Source organism: Coffea eugenioides, chromosome 6 (assembly GCF_003713205.1).
Source record: "Coffea eugenioides isolate CCC68of chromosome 6, Ceug_1.0, whole genome shotgun sequence".
Taxonomy (NCBI): domain Eukaryota; kingdom Viridiplantae; phylum Streptophyta; class Magnoliopsida; order Gentianales; family Rubiaceae; genus Coffea; species Coffea eugenioides.
The window spans coordinates 18125152-18147529 of record NC_040040.1 but is presented as its reverse complement, the minus strand read 5'-3'; the positions used below and the strand labels follow the sequence as shown (position 1 = coordinate 18147529).

Sequence of the window (22378 nt, the reverse complement as noted above, 5' to 3'; positions counted from 1 at the left end):
CTTGAAGTTTTAATGTTTGGGACTTTGACCTGCAATTGATATAAGATTTCATCCAAAGTCTAAATTATAGCTTTTTTTTTTTTTTTTTTTTGGGGTTTGAGTATAAGTGGGAGCTTAGAACTAGTGTAAAGTATAATCCTAGAGATGAGAATCTCGAAGAATAAAAGATTACAATAATCTGAAGTATGAAGTGAAAAAGTGACTCTTAAAAAGTAGCATTAGTGAATCTATTCCATGCTGCTGACGAACTTCAAGGATGCCGTCGCCATTTCTTTTCAACTACTCCTCTTGAATTTGTTTTTTTTTTTTTTTCCCTAGTGGTAGAACTTTTTTCCCCCTTTTATTTTCAGTCTTTTACAATTGTAAAGGAAGGATTGTGTTATAAGTATTATTCTCTAGAATTTTACAAGTTTATGGGGGTGCTTTTTGGCAGCATGAAATGAAAGCTGATTTTAGGTTTTTAAGTTAAGAATCATTTTACGATTGTCTTTGATTACTACTTTCATCTCTATGTTTGGATTAAATAGAAAAAATAGATCTAAAATTCACCCTTAAATACCATTTTTTTCCGAACTTTTTTTTTGTCTGTTAAAACCCTACAACCCAAATCAAATTTCATTTTTAAAAATTCTAGATATTGCTTCTCGAGACCGTATTTAAACAATTTTCAAAAAAATTTGAAGGTATAAGATAAAATAAAGTAGAACTTCCATAATTCAAGCGATAATAAGTGTCATGTTATTACCAATGAAATAAGCCTCAGTTCCAAATTTTTAAGAAGATTGATAGGACAGAGCTTTCAAGCTTTCAATATATACTGTCAATTAATCCAGCCAATGGATGGCTCTTAGAGTCTTTTTCGCCGTCAAGATTCAATTCTTGGGGATAGGAAGGACTTGGAAAAATTTGTGCTATTTAGACCCACAAATTAATGAAAATAGAAAAAGAAAAAGAATTGGCAAAAGATAAACCTATCAGCGCCAAGTCAGATACAGGAAAGCCAACTTTGGCGGCATCATATTCCGTGTACGCTTCAAACCACAGAAAAGTGACACTTATCGGACGAGCGTAATGATGTGGGCTTAGTGAAAATTAGTATTATGAGTTTATGACTAATATGTTGCCACCCGTACTTCTCTCTAGGCAATGATATTGATATCTGATTTAGACGAGTAGCAAGGTTCAAAACCATGTCTTTATTATCTGATTTAGGCTTAGGAATATGCCAAAATCAATAGTAGTATTTCATGAAGAAATTCCATTAGAAGAGTAACACTTATTTAGATCCTGTTTGATAATTCAATTCAATATTTAATGGATTCAGATTATAATATATTGAAACGCGTTTGATAATTAAAGATAGAACATTTGAATTAATTAACTGACACTGAATTTTCAAGGCAAAACTTGCTCTAAAAAATAAGTGAAAAGTTATTCACTTATCACTTAATGTGATATACACTCAAATGCATCATTTTTAGTACTTAACAATTCAACAATTTAATAATATATTCAAATTTTATATTTTGATTTTAGTTTTATCAAACACGCCCTTAATCTGGATTTTTTTTTTTTTTTTTTTTGGGTTTTGCAATGTGGCTAAGGTAGTAGATTTCAATTTAGTGTCATGACTCTTAACCAACGCAAAGTTATATACTATTGATCTCATGAAAATCCCTCAGAACCTCGGATTCAGGTCATCTACAATTATCACTATCAGTTTCAATTGCATGATAATATGTAAATAATAATATAAATAATGGCAATAATATGCAAAAACATTACAAATTTTATTACACGCTGAAATTTGGATCCTGCATTTAATTTCTCCTATCGAATTTCAAATCACCACTGTAATTGTAGAGAATCTGAATCCACTAGAACCACCACTCTTAATATAAAAATTATATTCTTTTTCAGTATAAACATCTACATGTTATGTTCATCTAACTAACCATTAATCCAATGGTTATAATTAGCCAATTCATTTATTTTTACCAGTTGGTAAAAGCAAAATATAAGACTTGGTTGCCATTTGGCGAAGAATTTATGTAATTATCTAGTAATTGAGAATAACAACATTAAGTAATCTGTTCGAATATTGGAATCTTTACTTTTCTATCAAAACTTGGTTGTTTTTTGACAAATCAACATGGAATAATTGATGTTTCAATTCAACATCCTAAGAGTCTAAAGCTACCTTAGACAGGAGAGGTACTTTAAGGATGCCAATGTAATACTCAGAAGTTTTAAAAATAAAAGATACAGCCTGCAATTTGTGCCCACAAAATTGTTTAAAAGTCAAACTTACAGCCACAAACAAATATATTATATTTTCATATATACATGAGATAAGTGCAACTATGAAGAAAAATAATAAAGGAGCACAATATAAATGTAAAATAACCCATATCATAGTAGTGACTATCCTATAATCACACGCTAATGTCAGATGAAAGTTGACCAAAACTAATGGAAGGTTTCGAATCTGAAATCTTTCACTTACACTCCCTTCTTCAGCACTGTCCAACTCATCCCACCCCAACGATAAGTTTAGGTTCTAATCCTTTCGCACGTTATTGAGAGTATAAAAGTTCTGCTCCCACGAGTAAGAAATTTGATACTGTTCTTTCTTTATTTCTTGAGAAATTTTTATATACGAAATGATTTTCATATTCAAAGCAAGTCAAACATTCTGCAGCTATAAATGTGCTTATTATGTCATTATCATTCTCATGTAATCTGCCTTGGTCAATGGCGTATACTCAATTATGTTATACTAAAATGTAACTTAAGACTGCAAAAAGGGTTTTCTTCTTCGTGGAATTGGGTTAGATCTCCAAATATTCTATAATCAAATTGCATGAGCATTATCAACTAAGACGTCATGTGGGAAAGATCTCCACAAGTATATGATGCCGGATGGTGATGGACACACAAGGGGAGATGTCGTAGACATGATATGAAGTGATAAGAATTTGGCCTGTGAATTTCTTTTCTCCTGGTTGATTTTCTTTTTGGGGATAATTCAGAAAATTATTACCAGAGGATTATGGATACTGAGTATTCATAAACCCTTCAAACAAGTGTGTCTTTTAAATAAAAAACTGTTAAATTATTTTTGGTGGACTAACTTATTTTACTTGCTATTTTTGTGTCATAATTAATGCTGTTGCATGCATGCATGCTTTCTTTTGCCTATGTACTTGCTACTTGTGCTAGTAATTTCTTTCTTCATTCGCTGAATAGTCCCATCCCATCAAAGCTAATGCCTGTGGGGGCGTATAAAGTTTTAATAGGATGTTTCATTTGCTAATATGTGTCAGCCATAGGGGTGCAAAGAAATCGAGTAGCTTGAATCGAGCTTGCGAGTAACTTGTTTATAAACTCGACTCGAGTTCGATCGAATTCGATCTCGAGCTACTCGCTACAGAAAACGAGTCGAGCTCGAGTAGTTAGGAGGAGGAATTTTTAGCTCGTCGAGTAGCTTGAGATCAATAGCATATATGTATTGTATATTATTTTAGTTATCAATTTACTCTTTTAGGTTTGTTAGCTAGTCTATTTACGGGTTTAACCAGTTATGTTGTAGTAATAATGAAGGGTGAATAAGTAATTTTGGCTTGAGAAATATGATGAAAACTAAAAACTCAATCGGGGAAAACTCCTTCCGTGGCCCAGGACCCTTCATTCTTCTTCTTCGTTCCCAGCAGTTCAGCACTTCAGCTTCAAATCTCAATCTCTCATTCTCTCAACTGTCACACGTTGCAAGGCAGCCGCAACATCTAGAGCTTTAAACACTTCAGCAGTTCAGCTAATCTTCCCTTTTCCTTCTCCTGGAGCTCAAAATGGAGTAAGTAGCAGCGGTGGGCAGCGACCTTTGAGCGAGGGTTCTTGTTCTGATTCTGATAGAGAGTTTGTTCTTTTCTCCCTGCTGCAATATTTGTAATGGTTTCTGAGGTCTTGACATAGAGGAAGCTGCTGCTGATGTTGAGGATAATTGCATGACTTTCGGTTGGGACTGCTGATGGGATTGAGGAGGCCTATTTTTGGACTTGCTTTGAGTTGTTTCTTTCATGATTGGGGGCGAACAAACAGGCTGACTTCCAGGATCATTGAGCTCAGGTACTCGAGTCGAGTACTCGATTGAGCATCTCGAGTACTTGACTCGAGCTTGAGCTCCAATGCATGTCGAGCTTGATCGAGTCGAGTTCGAGCCTGCTCATGTTATTTTCGAGTCAATCTTGATCTTTATTTCTCGAGCTCGAGCTCTGGTGGATGGTGTCGAGTTCGAGCTCGAGTAAGTCACTATTCGAGCTCGATTCGGCTCGATTTCACCCCTAGTCAGTCATTTATATTCTATTAACTTTTGAATTAATTGAATAAACTTGAATGTAAATAAGAATTTGGCGGAATCTATCAATCTGGCATGTTTCAATTGAGTCCTCCTTGTCTTGCTTGTTTTGAGAAATGAACTGATTACAAATTTCATACCACAGTTGGGGTGTATTTTTCTTTTTTTGGCCCCTTCTTCTGGGTATTTACCAATAAAGTGGTTCCTCCCCCCCCCCCCCTTTTAGATACAATGGTTCTTGATATGCTTAAGAAATGTTATAGATTTTCATTTGTCTTCTCAGAATAAATACATATTTCTTTTGCTATTTCAAAATGTAATTTAAGGATTGCGTTCAGCAGCTATGCATGCTTCAATACCAACAAAAATGAGGAGAATATAGTTCAAAGTCATTTTAGGGGAGGGTTGGGTTAAGGGGTACGGTGGAGGAATTATAAGTAGAAAATTCTGAATTTAAAAATTTTTGCTTAAACAAGAAAATGTCATTTTCCTTGAAGAGTGAGTCTAAACTTAAAATACTACCGTCCCCATTTTCTCACTCTTTGCTTCTAAGTGAGGATAACAAAAAACCAATTGACGGGTATTGGAAGGATTACATACAAAAGCCATTTCGTTCTCCCACAGCCATCAGAACCTGTTTTCTCCGCTCCTCTTCATGCACAATTATTTGGAGGCGTTTGGTTCACATTCTGGAATCGAAATCCTTATTGGGAGTGTGGATTTTGATAGTTCCCCTTTACACGTTCGGTTCTAAAAGTGGAAATTGGTTTCATTTCATTAAAAAGTTAAATCAATTCATTGTCAAACCTATTAAAAAGGACTGATAAAGGATAAAATCTAATACTTCGATTTCCACTAAATAATTCATATAATGATCTACCAAATAATAGACATTGGTATCATTATTTTTTATATCTATTCCTGCCCTTCATATCCATTTATCAAAAACCTTGTTAGTGGTTATTGTTTATGACATACGGACCTAGCTCGAATCCCTGTTGCTCTATATATTTTGTTTTCCGGTGGAGAGTAGAACTTAATGCATGACTTATGAGCTACTATACCAGAAAATTTTTACCAAAAACTAAAGGGATAATTTCAGAAACCTCCCTTGAGGTTTCTAGTAATTTTAGACAGCTTCCCTCACGTTTTGAAAATTATGCATATCTCCCCTAAAACATAGGTTTGGGTTCCACCTTGATGATGTAAGACTAAAAAAGTATATGAATGCCCAAAATTGCCGTCATCTAAATTTCTTTAGTATGAATAATCATAAAAAATTTTTAAAAGGCAAAACATCAACAAAAGTGCAAGTTTGGGTAATAATTTTAATACAGTCTATCAAATTATACTTTCCCGTAATCCAGTAACTTTTTTTTGCTCAATAATATGAACAATTGGGTTGTTAACAGTGATGATTGCTTCCATCATCATCAATAGCAATAGTATATTTGAGTGGTAGAAGGAAGGAGACATCCAACTTTATTAGCATATTCAAGTGATAAAAGGTTACAATTTAATGGTTATGATTGAAATAGTTTGACCACAATATCTGGCCTGGTCAACAAGAATTGTTTTCCTTTTTTCTGTTATCTTTTCCCCTTTTTATCAATGGCTTGTCTTTAAAAAATTATGAAGGTTATTATAGTCAATGTTTATCATCAAAAGATGTAAATGTAATATTGAAAATCTCAAGGGAATTCAGTAAAATTATCAAAAACCTCAACGGAGGTTTCTGAAATTATCCAAAAACTAAAAAAATAGCGTAAATTTCACGCTTTTTCAAAATAATGGACGCATCACACTTGATAAATGTTACTAATTTTGGGTTTTCTTTATTTAGTCGATTTCCAATATTAGGAATTGTAATTAATCCGTCATCAATTTATGTGTTTTTACCGAAACAAAATACCAAAAAAAAAAAAAAATCTCCTCAAGTCAGTCCAACTTCGATACTGAATTTCACGCTCCACAAACAATTGCAAACATGAAGCAAGAAAGAAAGAAATTACTTGGAAAAAGTAACTAGAAAGTCGCTTTCTAGAAATTCTCTGAGTTTAATCAAATTTGGGCGTTTGGTGGGACTCAGAGAATTGAAGACCTGCAAAAAGTATGTCTAAAGCCTATGATTCGCAACCCTTGACTGACATTTTATTTTTCAGAATGGGCTACTCTACTTCTTTTCTGGATGGCAAGAAAAGCGAATAAACCATTCAAAAAGTGTCCTTCAAAAAAGCGACGGTGTTGGCTTAATAACGCCATGGAGAAAGTTACTGTTTGGATTCCTATTTTTATGAGTGTTTATAGAAAAATATACTGCAACGATTTGATGTATGTGAAATATAAGGTGATTGAAAAATAAATTCACGAAAAATGAATTTTTTTTTTTGCTGAAACCAACAATCCAAACAATGCGGGGAGGATTATCAATGAGTTTGAGTTAGCCTAAACCCGGCTCGTTCATTCCAAAAAAGATTGATGAGTCTTGCGTGTAATAAGACTAGCCAAGCAAAGTAGAGTTTGAATCTCAATAATAAATCCAAATTAAATGTAACTCAAATTTGAGTTTTATTAGACTCAAATTCGATTAATACTTGACCTGTTCATATATATAATTATATATATAGTATACATATACATATGTATATATACTAATTATATATTAAATGATATATATAATATATAATTGTACATATTATGACATTAAAATATTAATTTAGTATACATATACATATACATATACATATGTATATATACTAATTATATATTAAATGATATATATAATATATAATTGTACATATTATGACATTAAAATATTAAAAATTAATATATATATTTGTAATAATTTATAAATATTAATATATTATATATAATTAACTACTTGCTTATGAGGTTGGGCTGGACTCAATATAAATTCGAACTCTTAGGATTGAGTCTTCTAACTTAGACTCAAACTCAAAAGCCCAAAAATCTGAAAGCCCCTAAGTCTATTGTTTTGAGTTAAGTTTGAACTTGTCAAGATTTGAGTCGTAGAGTTGGATTGCGTAACGAATCTTCTGTCCCACACCCTGTGTTACTCTCTGTCACACCTTTTATTATATTGCTATTTCTCCAACATAAACATCATGTTTTATTTCTTTTTTGTTTCCTTAAGATCCAATAACTATTAATTCAGTAAAAAATAAATACAACAGCTTCAAAAAAGTATTATATAATAGAAAATTTATAAAAAATCTCATTTTTTATGCATTTTAATTTTTTGAATTTGTTAAATTTTGTGTATTACTGAATTAATAGTTATTGGATCTTAAGGAAACAAAAAAGAAATAAAACATGATATTTATGTTGAAAAAATAGCAATATAATAAAAAGTGTGACAGAAAGTGGCACAGGATATGAAACAGAACTTCCGTTGCGAATGGATTGGCACTCTAATAAGTCTATCGAGTTGAGCTCTTCTATTTTTTGTATGTTCTCCAAAAAGACGCCCTTAGTAGCGTAGAGTTTTGGACATTTATGCATATAGTCAGTCCTATCTACTAGCCATGCTGAGAGGCCCTTTAATTACGGCTTCGTTTTTTGACAAAATTTTGGCAGATTGCTCCCAAATCTTTGACAAATTTTTGACAACAGAAATTATTGGAGCAATCTGCCAAAAATTTTGTCAAATCTTTGACGTAGTTTGTCCAAATCTGACAACAGAAATTATTGGAGCAATCTGACAAAATTTTGGATTTTGGCAGATTGCTCCCAAAATTTTTGACGTAGAGTTTTGACAAATTTTTGGCACCAGTTGCAAAAACAACAGAAATTATTTTGTCCAAATCTACAACGTGTATGACGTGTATGTACATAGTTTGTCTACGGTTGAAGACATGACATTACATTCCCAAGAATGATCGTCAACTCTTTGGTCCCATATTTGCACTCCGCTATAATTTTTCTTTTCAATGGGAAACTCCCAATTTTACGGATGCAACGACGAATATCCCACAGGTTTGTTCACTCCCAAAAGTTGTATATGATCCATACAAACTGTGTTTAGTCCAAACTTGATGGTAATTCCACACTTCTCCTCGCATATAAGTAGGCGTAGATTTCACAAGATTCCATCATTAACACTCCAGTTTTGCATATAAGTAGACTGCATTTTAAACAAAATAGGCCTCACGCTTGGGTGGACTTGGTTTTTAAAAGACTCGGTGGTCTGAATCGTGCTATATCATCTCACCAAGTGGTGTGACACAATATGGGTTCATTGAATCTTTGAAAATCAGGTTTGCTCAGTTCAAGTAACAAGTGTCATATTATTACTAGCATCATCATTGCTAAAAGCCTAAAACCATTTAATTGACTTCTTGGCTTGTAATTATTTAGATACGCTTAGCACTGAATTGCTGAGTCTTGTAAACTACTATTTGTAAAATATTAGCAGTGCCTCAAAAGTATTCATCCCAATGGTCCTTTGGGTTTGTAATCAGATAATTGGACACTTCTCTGTTTGGAGAAATAAACTCGTCATGTTGGCCCAATTTGATTAGTTTTCCACTCTTTGGCCCAAAAGTTTAAGGAACCACGTCCCCTTGTATGTCCCCTTGTATGATCCATATACACAATTTCTAACCCATGCGCTATGTGGAATTTTAATTTCTATTTCTTTTTTCTTTTTTCTTTTTTACATTTTTATTTCATTAAAATCTAATCTCTATTTAATTTACAATTGAATCATATACTGCACTATTTTTTTCAAGTCAAGTTGACTTGGACTCTTTTTGAGTCTTTGAAGCAAAATTTAAGGATACACGAGTACTAGGTCATGTACTTTCATACCTTTTTGGGGTTTAAATGCTCTTCTCGTCACAAAAGACTAGATTTAAGTGAATTAAATTTTTTCTATTATAAAAAAGAAGGCACACAAGATAATTTTTTTTTTGTAAATATCAATGCATAATTTTAGATATATTTTCTATTATCTCCTCCAAAAATGAGAAAAAAAGGAAATACTTCCAAGAAGGATAGGCGATCAATGATTCATATGTACAATACGAAAAATCCCGCATTCAATAAACTGTGAATTTAAAATGGACCTAATTATTAATATTTTATGAAAGCAAAGTTAATTCTAAACGCTTCAAAAAAATTTCACAATTTTTACATTTCCTATGTGATTCGGAAAGAAGATTTAAATTCATACAAGGATAAAAAACAAAAAAAAAAGATAAATACTCTTGAAGAAAAGCAAATTACTAAAGGCTCAAGAAGATTTATATACTCACTCATGCAATAATTTTTTTTTTTTTTAAAAAAAGAAAAAAATCTTGAAGAAAAGGAAATTAGTAAAAGTGGAGACCGCCCGCCTTGGTGCCAGCTGTCCCCACGCCGCCCTTTACCAGACACGCCCTCTCGTCTATATATACCCCATTGACCCCTCTCCCTTGTCCTCTCCTTCTTCCCCCCTTCTCCAAACCCCAGAGTAGAATAAGGCAAATTCTTCTGCTGGGTTGGAGAGAAGGCCTAGGAAGGCAGGAAAAACCATCCATCAAGAACAAGAGATCACAAAAAACCCACACAAACCCATCAAGAGAGTCTTGATCTTTTTCTTCTTTTGGTGTAGAAGATTAGTATAGTAATGATGACGGATACGTTTTGTACGGATTGCAAGAGGAATACGGAGGTGGTATTCGACCACGCTGCGGGGGATACTGTGTGTTCCGAGTGTGGGTTAGTGTTGGAGTCGAGGTCTATCGATGAGACTTCTGAGTGGAGAACTTTTGCCGATGAATCGGGTGACCATGACCCGGTTCGTGTTGGAGGTCCGGTCAACCCTCTTCTTGGTGATTCGGGTCTTTCTACTGTGATTTCTAAGGGGCCTAATGGCTCCAATGGGGATTCGTCTCTTGCCCGGTTGCAGAATCGTGGGGGTGACCCTGATCGTGCTATTGTTTTGGCCTTTAAGGCCATTACTAATATGGCTGATAGGTCTGTTTTTGGCCCCCTATTTTTAGTGATTTTTTGCTTGAGGAATGTGTTGTGGGTTTTTCTTGGAAGATTTTCTTAAAGGTTTGGGAGTTTTAAGGTAAAACCCTTCGAGGGCTTTGCTTGATTTTGCTTAAAAACTTTGAAAAATAGTAGGAATAGTAGGATACTTAGATGTTGTGGACTGATTGCCTTTTTTTCTTTTATGGAATGAACTTGGCGTGTTTAAGGTAAATTTGTTGGAGGATTTTGTTTGATTTTGCTCATAGAATTGAAAAGTTTTTCTGTTTACATATGTAGGTGTATGTATGTTGAGGGAGAAATGACTATTGAAAAGGGTGGAATTCGTTTTGCGTAATGCTTATTTGACCGAAACTAATGGTGGGACATTGGGAGACGAGTTTACAATTCTATCTGCTTTCTATTATTGAAGTGATGTTTCTTTTGTGCTTTAATCTGCTATTTTTGGTGAATGTGAACATTCTTGATTCATTCTGTTGCAGTCCGTTTTGGTGCGTAAAGTTAGAGTCTTTTGATTGGTTTTGTCAGTTTGTCTTGTTGTTGCTTTTCAATTAACTGAATGAAAAGTGGTTCCTTTGAACATCTGCTGTACTATGTTAATATTTGCATTTGCTGCTAAAAAATAAGTCAAGTTTTCCGTTTGATTGGCTCATGTTGATTGACAGTAGGTTGTCAAAATCAAGCATTTATTTCACAAAATCAATTTTGGACTTCTCTTTTGACTTGAATAGTTATTTAAGATATCTTTGCCGAGTCCAGGTTAATCAACTTATCTACTTGTTATAAATTTTTTTTCCTGTTATATAGATGCTTTGATGGAATGAATATGGCTATACTAACACAGGCTCTTTTTTTCTTTCAGGTTGAGCCTTGTAGCAACAATAAAGGTATTTTTTTTTTCCTTTTTTTGGGTTTACTTGAAAGCTTTTGTGCAAGGTCATACATTTCCTAGTTGAATGTTTGTCAGCTTTCGGAGTTTTGTTTCCCCTTTGTGTGGGCCCACATTTTTGCAAGATTTTCTTTTCTTTTTTTTTTGGAGGGGGGGGGGGTGGGAGTTGTAGGAAGCGTGTTCGTTTTTTTTGGTGTTCCATTTGAGTAAATGGAAAGTGTTTGTTCAGTTGGGCAGAAAATTATAAGTTTGGCATTTCTCTCCTATGCCGAGGGTGGGAAGGCTTCTGAAGTCCAACTCTGTACATGCTTTTGCCACTTGACTGGATCAAACAACGAAATGATGCTAATTTGTCCTTTTGTCAGCACATATTATAAAGGCCTCATTCTGAGATGATACTTCATGTATTTAGTTATGGTGCAATTATATTTCAATGTGCCTATCATGTTATTTTTTTGATGCACCTACCATGTTATTTTAGAGGATGGTGATCCTAGATTTACCTCGCATCTTTTTCTCAAAATGTTTCTGGTGCTTCTAAATTGAAAGGATATGGTAGTCTATCATCTCATACGAAAAACTTTGTTTCACAAAATTTTTGTGCTGTTTCTGTTTGCCCTTGGATAGCCAGCACGATTTGTGCAAGTACATCCTTTGCATCGCATCCTTGGAAACATGTTTTAATGTTTAATTGACTTTCCCGTGTTGTTGAGTTCCATTTGAAAAGTGTCTGGTTCTTCTTAGGGTGTGCTTGGATTTTGTTGGATGCTTTTTGTATTTGGGCACTAGAACTTGGCTGGAATTTCTGATTGTCATTTTTGCATTTTAAGAATTTGACTGGATTGGCTTTGGAAGGTGTCAGATGATATAACTTTTCTAGTGCCTTTTTTAAAACAAAAAGGTTATGAAAAGTTCTTTCCTTCTCCTGCTATATATTTGAAGTAATAAGATGCTGAATTAATTAATATTTTTATAGTTTGTGTTTCCATAAGGAAAACAATTACTATTGTCATTTGTTAAATATTGTGTTGCTTATTATTTTTTGATATGAAGGATCGAGCAAGTGAGATATATAAAAGGTTGGAGGATCAGAAGTGTACCCGGGGAAGAAATTTGGATGCATTAGTGGCTGCCTGCATTTACATTGCTTGTAGGCAAGAAGGCAAGGCACGCACTGTAAAAGGTGCCTTCTAATGCATTCATACACGTGATTTATTCTGGTTTTGTGTGTATGAACTCTTCTGAGCCTCTAGCTTTAAACTAGAAATTTGCTCTATTGCCAATGGAGCTACAAAGAAGGAAATTGGCCGAGCAAAAGAGTTTATTGTTAAGCAATTGAAGGTTGAAATGGGTGAATCTATGGAGATGGGAACAATACATGCAGGAGACTATCTGGTGAGTTCTTCTGAAACTTTAGGTTACAGTGTAGAAGTTCAGTAATCTGTGGTTCAGTATTAATGACCTGTAACTCTTTGGCTTCTATATGTTTCAGAGACGTTTTTGTTCTAATCTTGGTATGAGTAATGAAGAGATTAAAGCTGTCCAGGAAACAGTTCAGAAGTCTGAAGAATTTGATATAAGGTATTTTTTTATTGCTTTATTAATAATTTCCTTGCTTGTCCTCTTATACCTGCCTGAACTATCTCCACTAGAAGTGAATCCTTGTGCTTCTGTGAATTATTGATGTATTGGCAATTTCCTTGTCCTGCTTTGCAAGGGCATTTTCTTTCTTGCTGGATACAGCATATGTGTATGACATATGTAGGTTCCCTGCAGGTCTATAACATTTAGACATCCTTTAGGTGCAATGCTATTCTATTGTATGTTGAGTAATCATTTGAAAATTAGATGCTCAAAATGATGCATTCTGATGGTCCTGTAAGTTGAAAGATAGTTAGTCAGGAGCAGAAAAAGAAGTACATTTTTCTGATGTCAGGATAGGTGGTTAACATGCAATAAGAGTCCAGTGATGAGCTGTACTTAAAAACCTATGTTTTTTGAGAATCAGGAATGGCAAATTGCTGCTGGTATTCAACAGCCAATAAAGGAAGCATGTAAAAATTGACATAAATAATTGATGGGCAGTGATTGTCTGCAGAACATGGTTCTTTTGAGTTTGAGATGCAGCAAAAAAGTTTTAATTGAATTCTTGGAGAAGTTTTGTGGAGTCAAATCTGTGGCTTCAAGAAGTTTTTGGTTTCGTCTGGATGGTGTACCAAGTAGTCTGGTACTGGACATGATTTGTAGGGTGATCAATCAAGTATTTTGGTTTTGCCTGTGAAAATGGATTTACACATTTAATATTGCTGTCTGTTATTAAAAACAGTGAGATTCCATGGCATGTGACTGATATCGTGTTGTGATTGGTAAACAACATTCTTTCATATTTTTATTTTCTCCTATTGCAGGAGAAGCCCTATATCTATAGCTGCTGCAATAATTTACATGATAACGCAGCTCTCAGATTCAAGGAAGCCCTTGCGAGGTTTGAGCATTTACCATTTTATTTCATTCATGGTGGGGAACTTTAGTTTAAGAAGATTTATACTGACTTGGCGGAGTTGCAGAATAGGTTATTAAATCTCCCTCGTTGCCAGAAAAATATTGTACAGTACTGTTGTCTGATCTTTGGGTTTGTCATTGAGTTGGTTACATCTGCTCTACTTTTTCATTGTACATGTGTGTGATTGGAATAGTATCTTGCAGATATTTCTATTGCTACTACAGTTGCTGAAGGGACAATCAAGAATGCCTACAAGGACCTCTTTCCCCATGCTTCGAAAATAATACCAGAGTGGTATGCCAAGGAAAAAGACCTCAAGAGCCTTGCCAATCCAAAATCCTAGATGGTGTGATAGTCGCTGCAGATTAGGCTTTTATTTGTATGTTGCATTTGGCTCTTATTCTTGTAGAGGGAAAAACCTGTATCAACTTTTTCTTTTTTAGTTCTTTTTTGTCACTTTGCTTTTCCCCTTGCATCGGTATAGATGATTAAACAAGTTAATTTTGGATGTCTGAGTGTACAATTGAAAATTTTTCACACAGGCCACCATCAATTCATTAATGAAGAGTTTCTTCCCAATTTTCTTTGAATTTCTTGCTCTTGTGTTTCTGGAATGGGTGGATTGTTCGTTTTCTCATGCTTGCTTTTGTGTTTCTGAACAGTTGCTGTTCTTCTTAATTTAATTAGATACTATCCCATTTATGTCTTCAGAAATTAGACACTATCCCATTTATGTTTTCAAGAAATTAGATACTATTTCATTGATGTTTTCAATCTTTCCTATTTGTGTTTTCGTCGAGAAAAAAGAATTGGAGATATTAGACATTATTCTACTGCAGCTGGCCCATCATTGTGATCAGACCCGCACCCTTCGCACATATATAAATTGTCTACTCGATTCCGGAACACCTCCTAGGGTTCAGACCTGTAGGTTATTACTGGATTCTCTACACCTCCTTCAAAGAACCTTGTAACTCCTTTGGAGCGTCGAAACAAAGCCATCTCAAGCCTCAGGTAATTGTTAAATCTAGGATCCCATAGCATTTCTCGAAGCACTGTCAGTCTTCTTCTTATGGCCCTATCATAATCTATGCGGAATGTGGGTGGGTTGGGTACAAGAGCCACACTGTAGGGGGTGGTTTAATTAGTTATCAACGATGACGACATCGTATGATGGGGATGTCCAAATATCATGAGTGTTTTTTTTTTTTTTTTATAAAACGGCAAAATAAATATCACGAGGTGTAGTAAAAAGCAAATGTTATGATATTAGAGAAAGGGATGAGTTTCAAAACTTCCGTTGGAGAGTTTGTTTAACAGTATTATCTAGCATCCTCGAGAACCACTGGGCCATTAGCTTAGTGGCCACGACCTAGTTGGTGGGGTTGTCTCCCACCAAAAATGTCACATTTAAGTGGCTTGTTTTAAAAAAAAATTCAGGTGGGTGTGCTGTGCATCCGTCTGGTCCGGTGGTGGTTCAGTCCCCTCCGAGTTATTTCTGGGCCTCCTTAGGTTCGCCCCCTTCCCCTTAGTATAGGATAGATTAGGTTTATCGTCTCCGAAAAAAAAAATCTAGCATCCTCGAGATTTTTTTAGAAACCTCCCTCGAATAATAGTAAAAAAAAAAAACGTTTTTACTTATAAAAGTGGATATTCTAATGTTGAAGCTTCAATTCAGCGTCATAATTTAGGAATTCATGAATGAATAGGATTACACTAATCAATAGTCCGTCAAAACTAGTTAGAATATAAAGCTTTACATTGAAATCATTATAAAGTGTAACAAATTAAATGTTATATAATTGAAATTCAAAAAAAGGTTAAGAATCAAATTGCCCTGTGGGTGGGTGTCTTCATCCATTTCACTTGTGTGGTTTCAAAACCTACTCATAACCCATTGACACTTTAGATTAAAGTGATAATGTGATGGAAGCCATTTAACTACTAGTAACAATATCCATTTATCTTATTTCCCAATTCTATGCAGTTGTGAGTCACAATTTAGTGGTCTTTTTTTTTTCTTTCACCAATGATGAGTGGGATTTAAGAAGCGTAGAAAGAAAAGGAGGATTTGAATTCGACGCTCTTAATTCTTGAGTTTTCAACTATAGTCACTAGACCAAGGTTTCGTAAGCAGTTGCAGTTTTAGTTTGTTAATTGCATAATTTAGGAATTTTATGTTAAAAGATAGGAAGTGATTTGTTCATGAAAAGTTGGACATTTTAGCAAATATCTATGTCATGAGTGATAATTGGCCAAATCTGTTTATTATCTGTTTTAGGTCAAAATTAAAAACATTAATGATTAGATTAATTTTTGTCCTAACTGTATTTAATTATCCTTTTTCTTGAAGTATTTTAAAAATGTTTTTAGGTTAGAAAACTTTAAACATGTTTTTGTCTCTCTCTCTCTCTCTCCCTCCTTCAACCCGTACTCTCTCTCCTCCAATTTGATGAAAGTGGGAGAATGGGAGGCGACTGCAGTATAGTGTTGAAGGGAGTGTTGGGTTGGAGAGGTGAGGGAAGGTCGTTTGAGGGAGATGGAGTTAGTGGTGAGAAAAGGGATGTTAATGTGTGTGTGTGTGTGTGTGTGTTAGTGTTATTTTTTTAGGTGTATCTTAATAATTATTGAGTTTTATGAATGTGAAATTATGGATGCATTTTTTTATGAAAATGATTTTTTTAAAGAATAACATTTTTATATATTGTCAGCGTAAAGATTTTTTAACAAACAGATTCAGATTATATCATAGAATGTGCATTTAAATCATGCATATGTGACATACATTCAAAATTATTAGTGTGAAAAAATCATTATTCTGTCAATACATAACAAGTTAATCCTTTTTTAAAAGCCAACCAAAATTTTAAGGACTAGATTCATTTTCTTCATAATTTTACTACCCACTTTGATATATGGTCCAAATGTTACGGACTAAAACTGCAACTTCTCCCTTAAAAGCACTCAGACAATTTTGTAAGGAGACAGTTAAGAAATCCTTTCTTTCCCCCCACCCCAACCAAAAAAAAAAGTGAACCTACTTTTAGAACTCTAAAGATTGTCATCTTATCCTGTATTGCAAGACTACAAAATAGAACAACCGACACTAAAAATATGCATTTCAACAAGGAACTTACGATGACATGATCTATTCATACAATTAGACAACTTGACTCGTGGGTTCTTTATCCATAGGAAAAAAAGTGACAAATCTGTGGATTAATTACAAATAAAGGGAAAGTAGACTATTTATTAACGTTTTAAAATTATTACTCATCTCTTGATTTATAACACTTTTGGAAATAACTTTATCCTCCTATCAAAAATATAACACTGAAAACAATTGGAGAACTAATTATATGAACCCAAACGGTTTCAGAATGATGCTACAAAAGGAGTTGTATCTCATAAAAGACATTGCTAGTACACGGGATATTCATTCATTCCCAACCACACCAAACCTAAATTACTTGGATCCTACGTCAAAATGTTGCACGGTCTACAACTTGCATAAAACTAATGTAGTTTTCCACTAATAATTTTTGGGATTAAAGTTTCTTACCCTGACAGTGTATACACACTATCAGACTTGAATGAATGATAATTATGTAAAATTTTGAATTTGAATTTAAAATTTTTCTCAGTAAGATTAAACCTAAAATTTTACATAAGACTTCATTTTAGATGCATTGCACAAAGATGACATACGTATGCATTGCGCAATATGGTATATAATATGTGGAGAAAAAAAATGAAAAAGACAAATGCAACCTCTATTAAACGTATGAAAAGTATGATTTGTGGATAAAAATGCCCTTAAATGTGCATTAGGCTGCAAATCTATGAATTTAATTGGAGGCATATTTTATTTGGGGGAGGGATTGGTTGGGCGGAGTGTAAGTGAGAAGTCTTCAGTTTAAGACTCCCACTTACACTTAAAAAAAAAAATAATCTGAGATCTTAAAAAAAAAAAAGATCTAATTTCAGATTGTAAGGTGGATTGCATTACATTGGGAAAGTGAGAAATATGTAATCTTAGAAAGGAATTTTCTTTTTTCATGATTTAATCCTAACTGTTACTCAATAATCAAAGTACAGTACATGGAATTAACATCAATTACATTAGGAAAAATCGTTTAAAATGTCTTTCATATTTTGCAAAATGACTTTTTTCGTCTCTCACTTTTAAAAGTGTACTTTTACGTCCCTTAAAAATTTACATTGATTAAATTTGGTCCCTATCTAGGTTTCCGATCGGAATCCACCACGGTCCTTGCACGTGATCATTTTTAAAGGGCAAAATTGTCAAATCAAAATTTATATAATCCAATCCATAGTTTCTCACATTTTACAAAATAAATTTTTTTGTTCCTCACATTTCACAAAATAAATTGTTTCATCCCTTATATTTTACAAAATGAATTTTTTCATTCTTCACATTTTACAAAATAAAATTTTTCATTCTTCATTGATCATGTGTATGAATAATTTTTTTTAAAAAATTTATGTATATATCCATTTGATTTCACTTGAACAATACGAATAGCATATAATATATCTCTATTTAATTTCACTTTTTTTTTAGTGTAAGCTGGAGGACTCGAACCCAAGACCTCTTACATACTGTTCAGGTGAAATTAAATAGATAGTTTAAAAAAATTGTTAGTTTTTCATTCATGTTCATTTCCTTTTATTCGAAAATTGAAAACAAAGAAGGTTTATATCAAATTAAATTTGAACAGAAAAAATAAACAAAGGAAAAGTATGACAAAAAGAAGTAAGTGATTGATACTTTCAAATTTTAAAACAATCACAAGGTAAGAAATTTAACTATTAGTCTTAAAGGTGGTGAGTAAAAATTTCAGATTTAAACTGCAATTTGTTAGTGTAACTATAGAATTCGAATTAGGACCGATTAATTAGATAACCTTATTACACAACTCAATAAATGAATTATTACCAAAAGAGAAAAGGTTACAAATATTGAAAAGATTCATATAGTGAAATCAAATATATATATATATATATATATAAATATGTGTGTGTGTTTGTTTAAAACAAAATTGTTAGATTTAAATCCATATATATATATTGAATAGTATGTGTATAATTACAATTAGTCTGTTTAAGTGAAATCAAATAGAGATATATTATATGTTATTCGTACTGTTCAGGTAAAATCAAATAGATATATACATGGATTTTAAAAAAAAATATTCGTACACATGGTCAATGAGGGATGCAAAAATTTATTTTATGTAATGTGAGGGACGAAACAATTCATTTTGTGAAATATAAATGACTATAAATCAGATTATGTAAATTTTGATTTGATAATTTTGCCGTTAAAAAATGATCACATGCAAAGCACATAATGAATTTTGACAAAAAAACTAGTTGAAAACCTAAGTAGGGACCAAATTTAACTAATATAAATTTATAAGGGACGTAAAATTATAATTTTAAAAATAAGGGACGAAAAAAATCATTTTACAAAACGTGAGGGACGTTTTTAATGATTTTCCCATTGCATTAATACCCAATCACATTCTACCATGTAAGGTACACGCTTCCTTATTTGATACACACACTTGTTTACAATACTCATGCACCACTTAGCACATAATATTGACTTTGTCATGCCAAATGGATCTGTAATTTACCAAATCAACACGTAATTTACCATTTAGATGCACATATTTATGTAGTTTTTCTTCTCGTATTTAAACACTTACTGTAAATAACAGTCTAAAAAACTTGCACTCCTAACGTTGTTATTAAACATTGGGCACCTCTAGCCAAACCCTTCTCAAAAGTGATTATCTCGGGCAAAATTTATGGCGAGATAATCAGTTTAGTGACAATAAATAATGCATTTTGAATCATGAGTTAGTATTAAAGAGTTTAATTTCGTATGTACGTCAAGGACTAAAATTTAACAACTTGATAATGTAGCCAACAAATATTTTGAGATACTTTATTCTTTGAATTTTAAAGAATTGTGTAAATTTTTTTGTATCTTATATAAAAAATAAAAACATAATAAAATTTAAAAATGTACTATAATTGTTTGGCTTCATATAATGTATATTTTACATTTCTAATTAATTAATTATATTGCTAGCGTATGTAAAATTTTAACATAAAAATCTATATGCTAAAATGAATTAAATATTATAATTGAAAATTTTTAATATCAATCATCAATTATTTTGTAAGCAAAAAATGTCAAGATTCCATGTAAACAAACAAATAACATGGTAGAACAAACAAAACAAGTTACATCTTAAATTTGCATTAATTGTATTCTATTCTGACATTTAAATATGAATTCTACTGCATACTGAAAAATTAATAAATATTTTATTCTGACTTGCGTACTAGACATTGAAATGATAAAATTTTCTCCCTATTATTCAGGGTGAAAAGGTCTTTCCGATAATTCTTGCGTACCAAACGTAATTGTTTGGATTGGGCTTTATTTCCCCAAATTTATTTACTTACATCATCATTACAATTTCCAATACACCTTTTTACCTTCTCAATTACCTTTTTATCTCACATACATCACATCACAAAAAGTGCTACAGTAAAAATATCTCTAATAATTCACAATCCAAACATACGGTTAGAATGTTCTGTTTTATACATGAAGGACTAAAAGTTAACAACCTCAAAATGTGAGGTACTATTGGTACTAGTGCTCAATGCACGCCTAATATGTGTGTAATAAAAAAATGAATAATAGTTATGATTATATATTTTAAATAAACTTTTATTACTAAAGAAGAAGTTGTTATGTTAAAAACATGTACTTAAATAGTTAAAAATAAAAATAGTCATGAGTAGTTTTAGACAGTTAAAATAAAAATAATTTTTATAAGGATAAAAAAAAATTTACAAAGTAAAGATAAATATTAACTCCAATGTTAATTCCAAATTCCTTCCTCAACTGTATATGGTATAGATATTTTTCCACAAATACCCACACCGGCCCACGTCCTCCTGTCACAAAAATCCACCGGCGGGGGCCACCCCGGCACAGGTATAAAACCAGTTAACCACCATTAAGCACGTCGAAAATTTGTTAATTGATCCCTTCCCGAAAAGCAAACCTGAAACGTCACTCTTCCCTCCCTCGCTCCCTCCATCTCCTAACAAACAACGAAACCAACCCGCAAACAAGCAAACATACAAAAAGCAATTCTCACACAGTACACACACTGGGCTTCCATTTCTGTATAAAAAAATAGTAGCACCAAAATCCCACCAGTTTTCTTCCTCAATTAATGGTAACAAAAATCAGATAAACAGATATATCCAGATAGAAATAAGGAACCCAAAAAAAAAAAGAAAAGCAAAAAAGCTCTTTCCGTTCCCTCTTCTTCTCTTTTATGGCGGATGCGTATTGTTCGGACTGTAAGAAGAGTACGGAAGTGGTGTTCGACCATTCGGCCGGGGACATGGTTTGTTCGGAGTGCGGTTTGGTTTTGGAGTCCCACTCGATCGATGAGACTTCGGAGTGGAGAACTTTTGCGAATGAGTCAGGGGACAATGACCCGGTTCGAGTTGGCGGTCCCAGTAATCCGTTACTGACCGACGGCGGATTGTCCACCGTGATCTCCAAGCCCAATGGGTCTACCAGTGATTTCTTGACTTCTTCACTTGGGCGGTGGCAGAATCGCGGCTCCAACCCTGACCGCTCTCTCATATTGGCCTTCAAAACCATCGCCACCATGTCTGAGAGGTTTGTGAAATTACAGGGAGTTTTCTTTTTTTTTTTTGTTTTCTAATTTTTTGTTTTTATATTCTGGGATTGGGTTAGTGTTAGCTGACTGCATGTCGTTTGCTGTTTCTTGATTTTCATGCATGTAATGTGATTTTTGGATCTTCGGGATTGGTTTTTGTGGAATTATATGAAAAATTGGATTTTGGGTGGGGAATTTGACATTTTTATGGATTCTTGGGGATGTTATTCAATTTATTTGTTGTGGTTTAGGTTGAAAATTGTGATGTATTTTGGATTTTATGCTCACTGGGAAAGGGAATTTTTGGTGTCATGAGAAATTGGAAAAGTGATATTCAATGAAATTTGGGATCATTTTATTCTAATAATTTGTGAGATGATTGTTGGGAGTGAATTTTTTTTTTTTTTTGTTGATTTATGCAATATTGTGAACAAATTTTGGAGAGATTTACTGTTAAAGTTTTCTTTTTGAGAATCTTGGATTATCTATACAAAGTATTAAGGAAATGAAGGGATATTTTGGAAAAGGTAATTGACCATGTCAAGACAATGGAGGCATGCTGTGTGCAAGTGATAGTCAGTTCGATTTGGTTTGTTACTTCAATTGTCCTTTGGTTACCTGTTGAGCCTACCATCCTTCATTCCCGTTATGGAAGTTAGTGCGGGAGATAGAATTTGGGGCAAAATCGTTGTCATGAGGGTAAGTAGTGCTTTTCCAGTTGGAAGTTAATGAATGGAATTTCAGCCTATCGGTTGTGATGATGGTAGACATTCTGATCATACAATTTGTGTGCTTGTGGACAGACATAAATTACACAGATATGAAAGGACTGTTGCACATGTGTGCAGTTGCACTGTACTGTTATTTTTGTATTTACTTGGATGGAA

At 33.3% G+C, this 22378-nt stretch overlaps 2 protein-coding genes across 2 annotated transcripts; both read left to right on the top strand.

Moving 5' to 3' along the window:
• The first annotated feature begins 9812 nt into the window (after positions 1–9812).
• On the top strand, positions 9813–14322 carry LOC113776270 (transcription initiation factor IIB-2-like). The gene is made up of 7 exons (XM_027321389.1): positions 9813–10333; positions 11214–11238; positions 12294–12423; positions 12505–12635; positions 12733–12821; positions 13649–13725; positions 13947–14322. Exons 1-7 carry the CDS (start codon positions 9984–9986, stop codon positions 14084–14086), a joined length of 942 nt encoding a protein of 313 aa, XP_027177190.1. The 5' UTR covers positions 9813–9983; the 3' UTR covers positions 14087–14322.
• Positions 14323–21137: 6815 nt separating this feature from the next.
• LOC113773740 (transcription initiation factor IIB-2-like) lies at positions 21138–21806 on the top strand. The gene is made up of 2 exons (XM_027318359.1): positions 21138–21490; positions 21743–21806. Exons 1-2 carry the CDS (start codon positions 21138–21140, stop codon positions 21804–21806), a joined length of 417 nt encoding a protein of 138 aa, XP_027174160.1.
• Positions 21807–22378: the final 572 nt, after the last annotated feature.